A 12,933-nucleotide genomic window follows, 5' to 3' on the forward strand; every position below is an offset into this window, starting at 1 on the left:
CTTTATATCAACCCACAAGTTTTACTTTCCCCCCTGCCAATTCTCTCCTCCATCCCCCTGGGGGGGTGCACAGGGGAGTGAGCGAGAGGCTGCCTGTTGCTTTGTTGCCAGCTGGGGTTCAACCACCACACAAGCCAAGAGAAATTCAAAAGTACAAGATCCAGCTCTTGTTGCCAGAATGATTCAAAAAAAGGAACCATTATACAGATGAGTCTTCCCCTATGCAGGAGGAGAGTAAAGTACAAAAGTTATGTTTCAAGGTCAAGGCTTTAAAACACAACACTGCCTGTATTAAAGATTCCAAAAAAAAATCACAGGACAGCAAAGTTGCTATGCAAAGAGGAATTCCTAGGCAGCTTACCTCAGTGGACCATAATTCAACATTATGAAAGCCAGTATCACCATCACACACAGGGTCCTTCTCTTTGGAGACGATACTTTGAGCTTCTGATTCTAGACAAAAAAAAAAACCACAACAGAGAAGACATGCAATAAAAAAGGGGCACAGACATGCAAAGGTATGTCAGAAGCTAAATACACTAAATTAGGTTGCTTTTTAGATTTATATTTGCCTAATTATGTATGAATACACATCAGGACTACTTAAAAAGAAAAGTCTTTTGTTTGTAAGTTATATTCAGCTTCTATCCAGTCTATCTTCTCAGTGAAATGTTCAGAAGCACCATGAAATAAAGAATTAAAAGTCAACTAGATAATGTGACAGCTGTCCTGACCTAGAGTTGGTGAAAGTCCTGCTCGGAGTGGGAGGCTGGGCTAGAAACCCCAAAGGTCTTCCAGTCAACATTTCCATGACTCTGTTCAAGTGCCTTCCACCTAAACAACTGTCTTTATATAAAGTCAGATCTTCATCACAATCTCTTACCTCTAACACTACTTCATCCAGCTGCCTCTTCAGTGTGCTGTTTTCTTTCTTGAGTTTCTCATTCTCTAGTAAGGCTGCCTCCAGCCTCGCCTCCAGTCCCAACATGTATTCTTTCTTTTTCTTCCGAGACTGAAAGGCTGACTCCCGGTTTTTGATCATGCGCTGCTGCCTTCTCAAGACATTGACCTGGACAGACAATACAGAGGCCTGTTAATGATCCGCAAGTCAAAAGTGCCTCTATTTCATGCATAATTTCTGCTTCTCTACTTTGTCAAAAGTCTCCATAGATAGCTTCCCACACTCTGCTTCAAATGAGCTGAAATGTTCAGCACAGAGGCAACTAGGAATCACAGTACACCTCCAACAGTTATAGCTCATGTATAATTTAAAAACAGGCCCTGCACTGTCTCTGTTTTCTTCTGCATTCTCAACCTTCTGTGTGTAGAGGACACCACATGTATACTTGAGCAGCAGTTTGATTTGATCTATCAAATCACAAAGACAGAAAATACATATCTACAGGTCTGCAAGGTAGCAAGAATGTCTTTCATCTTCACTTTACCATACACTATTCCATAGGCTACAATCAGTCATCTGTTTTCTTAACTGGGAAGTCCTACAGATTTTTAGTGTGTCTGTATGGAAGACATTTCCACACTGATTACAACTCTTTCTGTACCTTTTCCAGCTCTGCTATATAGTTTTTGAGATTTTGAATACTGTTGCTGACCTCAGATTGCACATTCTATGTGTATCAAGCACTTCCATGGCAGTTTAAATGCAGTCTCTGGATGCATCTATACTAGCATTTTAATTCAGATTAGGAGTATGGCTTTGATGCACATTTCCTGACTGTCCTACTTAATATGCTTTGCTTCACATCACAGAACAGTCTCTGATACAGCACACAAACTGGGGTCCTTCTGGATGAAGCTAAACCAGCAAATATACTCCAGCAGGGCACATATTTCACTCCAACCACTAGCAGGCATTCAGTCTGCAAGACTAGACCAGGACAGTTCAAAGTAAACCCTCCCCATCCTCAAACAGTCTATCATCTTTTACCACTTACTCATTTTGTGGTTTGCACTGATTGGGACGACCTAGACTGAAAGCATCTTGCTGCTGACAAGGATAACAATAATCAATATTGCAGAGCTATACAAAACTACTTGAAATCCTAAATTTAAACACTACTCTGTTGATTTCCTTTCCCTCACAGATTAGCAACAGCAACTCTGTTTTTATTAAAACCAGAAGACTTCCATCACATTATTAAGCTACAACAGGATGTGCCTTAATGATGTTTACCTCAAAAGAGAACTGAACGCTGTATCTTACAAAGACCTGAATACCCTCCAGTAGCTACCAACACATGCACTGGAGTAACCTGTATCTATTAGAGCATGAAAGCTAAAGAAAGAAGATGAGAAGTATTCTAGAAGTATCAGTTTACAAAAAAAAACCAAAAAAAACCCAAGTCACAGAATTGTAACATCAATGAACTCAGATAGCGCGCTCCGGTTAAAGTCTGGCTGCTTAAAGAACCTTAACCATAGCCTTCCGACACTCACCCTGTATATACCCACACACATAGACAATATATTGCTCTAGGGCTTTGGCGTCTGCAAGAAAAATTGGCTACAGGCTGTTTGAAGAAGTCATTCTTCTTCATGATACTGCAGTCTGGTGACAAAGACTAAGAAAACACGTTACAGTGCATTAACATTTTTGGGCTCTCTCCATGTTGATCTAATTGCTTTCTGTAAAGATCATTTATTATATGTCTAGTCTGCTGCCACCAACAAAAGTCTGTGAAAGTGAAGCTGTTTGTACTTACTCCAGTTTTTCTCTTTAGCAGAGAGTGGAGAAGGAAAAGATTTTAACATATTTTCATTAATGCTAAGCTTTGTCTTGAATTTTTTAAGTACTACAATACTTAACAGAAGAAAACTTCTGCAGACATAAAAACTTTGGAAAAAAAACCAGACTGAGGCTAGCCAAGGACTGCAGTGTATGGAACACACCAATCTAGGGCCAGGATCACTTCAACTGTCCAGAGATGAAATAATAAGGAATGAGTTCATGCAGCAGCTTTGGCTTGAGTTGTGCGATATTCCAAACAAGTAGTTACATTCCTCTTTTTAAAGAGGTTTTGCATCATGAAGTCAAACAGAGAAAACCAAATTGTTTACATCCATTCTTGTTTGCAGATCTATTCACTACTGGATAGCTTTTGACTAAGTATCTGGAACGTCTGGCAAATCTACCTGCTTCCCTGGAGAAAACACAAAGTTCAAGCACCAATAGAGTATTTGTACACTAAAAGTAGATCCTAAGGTATGTCTATATCGCTGTTTCAGACACTACCAGCTACGTTTCAGATGGTATTTATCTAGACTGCCCTCCTTTACTCAGTGTTCTCCAAACGCTGTCAGGAACAGCAGCTCTCCCCAGTCTGGTTCAAGGTACTCTGTGCAGTAACAGCATTTCAGTCTATGCCACACCAGATTCACTTCCACTGATTTCCTGAGCTTGCTTAAATGAAACCAAACCGTGTCCTTGAGTTATTTTAATTGACAATCCCTAGAAGAGTTTAAGATCCTTGGTCAACCCTCTAGCACTTGCCCGGCTTTTCTTGGGGAATAAGCCACAACTGCACACCTGATCCTACCTAAATCTGATTCAGGAAACAAAGAGTTGTGTGTGTGAAACAGTGCAACAATGCTTGAACCTGGAAGCAGTATAGCGCTAAGCACTACATAGCTGACTTGGCATCAAGATAAACATGCCCCTTGCTTGAGCATTTTATTTTGATAATCAGAAGAGAGAGAGGAACTAATTTATAATGTCAGACTGCTTAAGCAACAGGTGCTGAACAAAGATTAAACATAGCAAACACCTCTGCTAACTTCTTTTGCAGGTTGTAGGTTGTATTGTATTAATTTACCACTCAAGACAGTAACTTCTGGTTCTCAGAAAACACAGACCATAAAGGGAAAACATAGGCATTAAAATCAAACATTCATCAGTGATTCAACTTTTGCTTCCTAGCTTTAAAAGCTACACCACCACTAACACACGTGCAAAAAAGATGGTGTAAATATGGAGAAGTGAGAGGTTCATTGCAAAACCTTGCTTCAAACAGTACTAACTAGATTCGGATTGTCCTGTATCTTCAGAGCCTTTACAAATAACCACTGCTACCTCAATTTGGTCTTTCAAAGAAAACTCAGTTCTGAGCAAAATTTAGCCTCCATCCCAACGCAAGCTGTATTTCTAGCATAAGGCATAAGAATGTCTCTCACATTCCAGAGTTTTTGGTACACTTACTGGGAAAGTTAACAAAGAGCTGAAAGTACAAACTGTTTGAACTTTACATTGGCTGGCTTCTTACCTCAGCCTATAAAAGCTGCTGGCTTTGAAGATGCATCTTAAATGCAGAAATACAAAACCCATGCAAGTGTTTTCTCTGTTCTTATGAAAGATATGGGATTTCTTGTCTCTAAACTCAACAGAACACAACTTGACTAATGAGTTTATTTCATATGAAAATTACCCAATGTACAGCACAGAAAACAGGATTCTTTAACAGAAATCCACACTTATGTTGAAGTAATTTTGCATAATCTCATTTTTTCTAAATTTTCAATTTTTTTTTATCAACAGAACTGGGAGGCAGAATTAAATGCTTTCTCACTATAGAGTGGAAACATGAGAGAAAGGCCCTGTAAGGACACAACTAAACTGGGTTCTCTCACACACCTACTGTTTATGTCATCATATCATTTAATTGCTACAGGAAAGGCAATTTGCTTTTTCAGTTAAGAGCCTCTTTGCTTCAACCAGAAGAGTGGCTTGCTTAGGCAGCGTTTCTTTTGTCCAATTTCCTAGTGGAAAGCTCTTCACCTGTTTCTTAGTGAAGAGTGACCACCTTGAAAGCCTGGCACTTGCCCGCAGCTGGCAAGCTGCATAAACGCGTGCCATCAGGACAAGCACAACATAGGGCTTCACGTGTACAGGTCGCTATCAGCCGATCTCAGTCTAATCCACTGGAAGGGCTGAGTGTTAAGCTGTTTATCCCTCCTAAGTGCAAAAGAAAGTCCTGCAGTGTTTCTTTTTATCCTGCAACATCTGCTTAGATTAGCAAACAAAAACACATGTTACAGAGCTCAAATGACAGCTACATCTGTGCAGCTCTGAGCACCACATATGGCGCCTACAGCAGTCGCAAGACGTTTTAACCCTGCTGGCGCCAGCTGTATCCTGAAACATTTGTTCTTTTTCAAAGTGCTATTTCATAGTATGTGCCAAAAAGCAGTTGCAACTGTTTTTTCATGTTTCAATAAAGACAGGTTAAGATGTGCAGCATTTAGGCGGATAGCAAGTCTTAAAACTGCTTCCATAAAACAGCTTCAGGTGGAAATATCCATACAACCATCATTTAAAATAAACAGTTATTCATTACCCCAGCAACACATTTGACTACTGAATGTCACAGAAGTGTATATGACATACAGAAGTATGATGACAATAAGGGCCTTTTGTCAATTAAACCTTATATTCAGACAATGGCAAGGTGCCAAGCTACTCCTGATTACATGGAGTCACAAATCTAATGACTGCTGACAGGTCTCTTCAGGTTGGCTTTGCATGGCAGGCAATTATCATTTAAAAATGCAGCGCTCTTAACTGGTCTGTCTACTAACAGACCTTTGTTAGCATAGCTTCTTGCAAATTCAAGATTTCCATTGCAGTCTGGCTGCTGAATTATTTGTAGCAAATAATTATTTATTTAAAAATGCAGCCCACACACAAACACAAACAGTGAGGAAAATTTAACATCAAGCATGAGTGGTGATTCTCAGACACCAGGAAACTGTACAACAACATCCCTCCAAAGATGCCAGAAGGCACATGCCTTTGAGAAAGTGTTCTGTGCTGCTAATAAGCAGGTGACAATACTGCAAAATTTCATGTGAATGGACACCAGTGTTTTCTCCCTCACATGGAGAGATGCGATAGGACCCTCAGCTGATGACAACTGTGGTTGGAATACCACACTGGAGAACATCACCCTTAAGAGTTCAAAAGCCACAAACAAGAAGGTTCGGTACTTTCCACAACAATGCCTTCCTTTGGACAACAAAATGCAACCAAAGCAACTTCAAATTACTAGGAACTAAACCAAGTTAATGCTCAGCTTGCTAGCTAGTTAAGATGTCAAAGCTGAAGGGGGAAAAAAAACCCCACACATCTCAAAAGCTATTTCTGTTTACACCTACCACTTACTGTGAGCTACTGTGGAAAGACTTATTTATTTGTGCAGTGACTGTTGAGAGCTTACCCTGTGGGAGCCTGAAGAGATTAGGATTATATGAAACCCAATACCTGAAGTTTCTAAAAATCATGAGTAAAATCTGGGGAGATAAAGGGGATGGAAAAAGAATCAGACCTACTGCTGACATTTCCAATTCATCTACTGTTCCTTGCCATTCTTTGCCAAGCTGCCAAATTCCCTGTTCACTGTTAGAAATCCTATTAGACAAGCCCAACTACAGCTCAGTCTTCCTGAGACTCTAAAGTGACCTGGTTCTCCCATTACATCCCACATGCAGGTAACTGAAAACTGTTTCCAAGCTTTGGTTATTAGCTATCATCACACAGTCAGAACTTACATCCAGCCCCATGGCTGGTGCAGTCCTTTGAAGCAAGGGCTTAGTCACTGGTATTTTGCCACTTGCTGAGCCATTTCCAGCAGCTGGAGACAATGCATTCACTGTATGATTGTGAAGTGGTGTGGTCCCTCCAGTGACGGCAATGACTGGCTGGGAGGCAGGAAGCACTCCAGGAGCCTGGAGCTGTACCACAGCGGGCTGGGGGAGCACCACTGATTGACCTAGAACACAAGAACAAACAGGAGTGCTCAGTGTATGATATGAAATGCATTTGTACATGACCAGTTTGTGAGGGAATACTAATATAGGAGGTAGAAAGCCTTGCTTCCACTCCTGCCCCACACAACTTATCTCAAGTACAATTCTACAGCATTAGTATATTCCACAGGATAGGAATGAAAAGAAGAAAAAGGAAAAAAAAAAAGCTCAAAAGTTTGCAGGGCTCTTAATCCATCCTGCAAACCAAAACTACACATATTAAAGAGATCCAATAAATCCATCTCTCTTCCAAAAGCTCTTCAAAGTTAATAAAAATCAACACTTGTTAGAAACATTACTCATTTCAGAATTGCTAACACTCGATGCACTTTGAGCAACTTTTTCAAAGAACTTAGCCAGCTTATCTCAATCCTCCTCCTCTTGTCCATCCCTACTTTACTGCTGTATTCAGTGGAAAACTTACTACACAGAAGTGACTCAGACTATACGAACCAATTCAGAAATAACATAGAAAAAGATGAACAAGAACAAGGCAAGTGACACTTTCAAAACGTAAGTTAAAGCCTCAATTCACACTAAGACAAGAGCTTTATTTTAAAAAAAATATTTTATATAAGAAATTTTATGCACAAGCTGAACAGAGCTTAAAGAAAGGCAAGCAGAAAAAATGAAGTAATTTTGACAGACTTTGAAATGGAACTAAAAACAGTCACTTCCAAGAAATGTCAGTCCAACAACTACATTTAACTCAAGCAGGTGCTTGAGTAATATTTTGTTGTCTGAAAACACATTAACATCTCCGTAATCCTTTGTAACAGGATGACCTCGCCAGCTTTCAGAAACAGCATGTTGCAGCTCAGCATTCCAAGCAAAATGCACAACAAAGTATTACAGCATTTACCCAACCTTCTGGAAGGTGAAAAATGAAGTAATTTACCTAGTGCTAAGATCTTTTATGTATAATGTGTAGGATTAGATCTCCTTTTTTGCAGAGACATCAGAAGTTAGTACTAACCTATTTAAGAACTCAAACGGTGAAGTGGAGATTATTTCAACAATTTTTTTAAGCATAAACTATGTGACGCTCTAATATCATGCTTTCTTCTTTAAGCTTTTATGAAAGGGACTGTAAAAATATCATTCCTCCTGCTCCTTTGAAAATAATAGCATATTTTAAAGTGATAGCTCCAATTTGTCATGTGCAGTGGATTTTGATTAATGAAAAAGATCTTTATGGTTTTTGTTATGGAAGTGGCACAATAGAATTTTTAAACATACCATCAGTTAAAGTAAAGACATGGCATGGAAATACTTTCCCAAAAGTATTTCCTCTATACCACCTCACACAAACTACTCTCCTGACTTTTTTTCAGGGAAAAGAAGCAGCTGATCTTCACAATACTATACTTTTATTCAAAAAATCCATATCGCCAACATTCCTTATTCCAGATGGTATTTTATCAGCTGGAACATCAGAAGGAGTAAAAATTAGGTCACACTGACTATGTTGACGTCTGTTTGAAGCGGTCTAACAATCTTAGGCATGTTGTAACAAATGTCAGCGTCTCCAGCTTTGGCTTAACTCCTGATGGAAGAGCACTTAGTAATAGAGACAAATTTTTCACTATTGCAATGATCTCTAGACACATGCCCTTAAGCATTTGTCTCCTTTTCCTTCCACGCCTCAGTGCCTGTGCAGTCAACCGCAAGAGACTGCAGCCATCACCTGGTGAAAGCGAGCAACTGCATCTGACAATTTCAGCAATGCAAGTTATGTCCTTACTGTCTTAGCTGAAGAGTAAAATAATGCTTTGGATTCAGAAACGAAGGCTCGAGCTACTTCAAAAATCCATTACAGTGCAACAGGAGGAATGAAGAATTATCAGGGGACAGGAAATCACTTGCCTGTTGTTAACATCACCATGCAGCTGTATGCAACTTTTTTAACCTCTGACATGGTTTTCTTAATTTCACAACATCCTATTTAATGCTGTTTAGTGAGATAAAAAGCCATAAATTCACGTTCCTACCATCCTGTGGCCAAGTTTCATGTGGGTGAAAAAAAGCTTTTATCACTCCTCCCAAGTTTTCAAGCTTCATTTGAGCCATCCTAACTGATTCCGCTGGATCTTCCTTTGGTTACGATAGAATAGCAATGTTATTACCTCATGCACCAATTGCCATCACAAGTGGAGCAGAGCAAGGGGCCCTAGAGGTCCTCCCAAATCAGCAGTTTTACCTCCACAACTGCCAGTGCTCAGCATAGTCTCTTTTGCTATACTGACTTCCATTCCACATAATGCCCTGGTGAGTGCTGTTTCTCATAGGACTATATGAGAGAGGAATATGGCCATCTTCTCAGACTAAAGCTTTTTCAGCAAAGAATGTAGCACCCCTCTTTTTTCTCCTACCCTTCCCATTTCACTTGCCAAAGCTAACTTAACTTCATTCTAGTGACCATCCCAAACAGACATAGTGTTTACCCCCAAGACCTGGCTCAGTCAAGACAATTCACTCACCTTTAGGAGGTGCTGGCTGGATGTTAACAACTGGCTGATGCTTTGGCAGTGGCACAAGCGTGGGAAGAGCCTGAATAATGATGGTTTTAGCTGGGATGCCAATGTTAGCCTGAGCTTCAGGTACAGCAGGCAAAAGAGGTTTGGGTTGTATCAAAGGCCTGGACACTGTCTGACCACACCTCTTCAGGGTCCTCGCAGAATTATTTGCTAAGAAAGGAAAAAGAGTCAGAGTTTGACCAGAAGATAAAGAATTCAAGCAGTAATAACACAGGGTTTGGTATGGGGTTTTTTTATCCATCTATAATATTTGTTGAAAACAAACATATCTGATCACAAATTCAAGTCAGAAATGAGAGGATATACTAGTGTCTGTTAGTTAAACATTCATATGCAAGACGCATGCTATCTGCGGAATCAAAGTAACTCAATCTCTCGTACCAGACCGAGAAGTGATGCTGACAGCAGGCTTCTTCCCTCCATCTCCTTCGGGGGATGCAGGACTTCTGCAACTCTTGCTGTAGAGAGAGATGGGAGACATCTGGGAGCTACAGCTGAAGTCCACATCATCCTGCAGACAGAAAGTACATGAGATTAATGCTTCAGAAACACATAAAAGTGTCTACTAGCAGTTCAGAGTATAACTGCCTCTCATCACATCTGCGTTGCTGCTGCAGCAAACAGGAAAAAGGTTTTGTTCCACAGTTTTATTCTGGTCAATGCTAAGTACCACTGAAAACCAAACAAGTACTTCTCCCTATCAGCAGAGCAACAGGAGGCAGAGGTCAGCAACTGCTAGACTCAAAAGCCTTTAAAAGGCGGGTTTTTTGGCAACCAGGCTAATAAACACAACAGAGGAAACAGAACGGAACATGCTCTTTTTAGAATGGGTCACAGCAGGGGAGGAAAGAAAACATCACTGAAGGGAAGTTGGTTTTGCAAGGGTTCGAAAAATAAGCTGTTTCCTCTTATGCCATGAAGTTGGTCAGAGAAGTAAATCACTGGGCGTTTTGTTTGTCACAGCCGGTTCTGAATGACTGCTGCTATCTGTGTTACATGGAGGTTTCTGCATACAGGCACATTCTGCACTGGAGAGTCCACAGACGATGGAGAAGGGACTGAACAATTTGAAGTGGCTGGTGATAAGGGTTCTGTCTTCACGCTTGCATCTGCAAGAGGCAGATAAAAAAAATTTACCATACAAGTTTTTAGCAAGAGGAGATCAGTAAAGAACACACCACCCTACACCAGCTATTTAATTCCTGAAGCAAGGCACAGCAGAAAACATAGCGAGATTAAAGATACTATACAGCTTAGCTTGTAGGGCAGTCCTCGCCAGCTGTACCCATGCTACAGAAACACAGCATGACTTCTCATCACAGACTTAAATGCTGCTGGGCATCAAATAGTTTTAAGTAAGTTACCACTATTCTTAAGTTGTAACAGCTCACCCTTTGGGGAGGGGGGACTGGGGGAGGAATAGTCATACCTGCAAAATATTGAAGGTTAATTACCTGTATAAGCATGGCCTGTAATATTCCAAAGGTCGGAGTCCCAAGACATCAAATCCAAATCAAAATGAAAGTTATAAAGATCATTTTCCTGAAATGACAATTCAGAAAAAGAAACAATACAAAAATACAATATACATTGAAACCACCAGCCATTATGTTCACATTCTTATGGCTCTGGGAAACAAAACAAAACAACGCAACTATCACTTCAGTTGTCTTAAGGCACACAGAAATAAAAGCCCCTAAGGGGACAATTCTCAACTGGCATACACAAGACAAGGCTTCTTCTAAAGCTTAGACCTGTAGGAAAGGAGTATGCCAGTTTAAGACCATCACTAATTATTGTACCGTTATCAGTAATTTGTAAAGCAAGAGTTTTAAGTCCAGTCATTGAACCACCTCGTATAAAGCACAAGTTGTAGCAACTTGTTGCCATCCCCCCCCATCTGCACTGAAATATTTACTTAATGCCTTTCCATCACCACGTCTCAAAGCACTTTATAAACAAAAGCAGCATCAGCAGCAGTTTACCAGCAGGAAAAGAGACACAAGGACTGATTTGGTGAGTATGTATTAGCTCTCCCTATACTTGAATAAAGGGACACCATCATTTTCTAAAGCCAGGCACACCAGTTTCCTTCTCCAACAGAAAAAAAAAAAAAAAAAAAAAAAAGACTAAAATCACTTCATACATATTATTTATTATAAGACCTTTAAAACAATGATCAGGTTTTTTGCTCCATTTTTTCTGATGATAAATCTGTCAGTCCCAGTTCCCTACTCAAATGTGGCATTTTTATAAGCACTTGCTTAAAAAAATATAAATATCACATACCAACTTAGAAAAAATACACAGCAAAAATTTTCTTGCTAAAAAACTATCCTGCAAATGTACCTTTACTTACATTCTCAACCTGCCTCATAAAGGGAGGCTCGGAAAGTCTGCAGACTGCATAGATGTTAATATTTGCAGGCTAGGATGAAGAGAAAGCTCATCAGAGTACACTTATAAGAAGAGAGACAAAAAACCACAGCCTGAGCCGTGCAGTAAGAGCCACCGCACAGGTAACTAACGCTGACCTGCCACTGGGCAATACCTTTCCTTTGTACAATCAAGCAGCTCCCACATTAATGCTCTTAATACCTCAGGTTTACATTGGATAACCCTGGGGTTGTGCTGGAGGTGGGTTAGGACAGTGAGCAGAGAGAAGACAGGGGGAAGAACACAGAGTGGAGAATCCGTAAGGCAAATGCCCTGGGACAGAAAAAATAGCATGTACGATCAGACAGTGAAAAACATGGGGATTGATGCATAAGGTTATGAGCAAAGGTTTTAGGAGAAAATCCTACAAGAGACAAGAAAACAAGAAGCCATCTTACAAGCAAGGTGATAAAGCACAGCAGATGTAACGTACCGACGCTTCTTCACTCTTCTCCTTCCACGCAACCCGGGCACGTACTCCCCGACAGCACTGCCTCGCAGGGGGAGTTTACCTTCCTTAGTCCAGTGACAACACAGCTTTTCCTGGACGCGGCACCTCAAACCTTCCCCTTAAACCCTCTCCTTTTAAACCTCTAGTTGTGATACCCACAGTTTATTAAGAAATCGACAACCCCGCGTCTCAACAGCTAACGCGGGGGCGAACGGGTGAAGGCCTGTAAGCCACCGGCGCTCCAGCCGGTGTCTCCTGCCAGACGGCCGCCATGAAACCTACAGCGCTGCTCCTCGGGGGATCCCCCACCGCCGCCTCCACCCCCCGAGCCGGGCCGTGGGGGCACACCGGCCTCCCACCGCCCCCCCCTCCTCCCCCCCCCCCGGTACTCACGTCGGGCTCGTCCCTCGGGGCCCGCCGCGCCTCCGCGGCGCCCAGCAGCTCGCTCAGCTCCTCGCCCAGCACCGCCTCTGCGGGAGAGACAGCGGCCTTAGCGCCGGCCCGGCCCCGGCCAGAAGCTCCCCACCAACCGGCCCCGGCCCCCCCAGCCCCCGAGTTCCCCCCGTTGCCGCCCTCACCCCAGTCGAGGCCGCCCCCCGGGGCCGGCAGCAGCCCCGCCGGCTCCCACTCGGCCTCCGCCGCCGCCATCGCTTCCGCCTTCCTCCCGAAACCCACGTCTTCTTCCCGGCA

The 12,933-nt window shown here is 41.8% G+C and overlaps 1 protein-coding gene across 1 annotated transcript in view; it reads right to left on the minus strand.

Moving 5' to 3' along the window:
* ATF6 (activating transcription factor 6) overlaps nucleotides 1-12,546 on the minus strand; it is an 82,906-nt gene extending 70,360 nt beyond the window's left edge. The window contains exons 1-8 of the mRNA XM_049808130.1: nucleotides 12,226-12,546; nucleotides 10,811-10,898; nucleotides 10,371-10,465; nucleotides 9,738-9,867; nucleotides 9,300-9,506; nucleotides 6,562-6,782; nucleotides 884-1,069; nucleotides 362-453 (exon numbers count right to left, since the gene is read on the minus strand). Of these exons, the coding sequence (XP_049664087.1) occupies nucleotides 362-453; nucleotides 884-1,069; nucleotides 6,562-6,782; nucleotides 9,300-9,506; nucleotides 9,738-9,867; nucleotides 10,371-10,465; nucleotides 10,811-10,859 (980 nt within the window). The 5' untranslated portion in view covers nucleotides 10,860-10,898; nucleotides 12,226-12,546. The remainder of the gene's footprint in view (nucleotides 1-361; nucleotides 454-883; nucleotides 1,070-6,561; nucleotides 6,783-9,299; nucleotides 9,507-9,737; nucleotides 9,868-10,370; nucleotides 10,466-10,810; nucleotides 10,899-12,225) is intronic.
* Between the last annotated feature and the right edge of the window lie 387 nt (nucleotides 12,547-12,933).

The sequence above is a fragment of the Accipiter gentilis genome, chromosome 8 (genome assembly GCF_929443795.1).
Source record: "Accipiter gentilis chromosome 8, bAccGen1.1, whole genome shotgun sequence".
Taxonomy (NCBI): Eukaryota; Metazoa; Chordata; class Aves; order Accipitriformes; family Accipitridae; genus Astur; species Astur gentilis.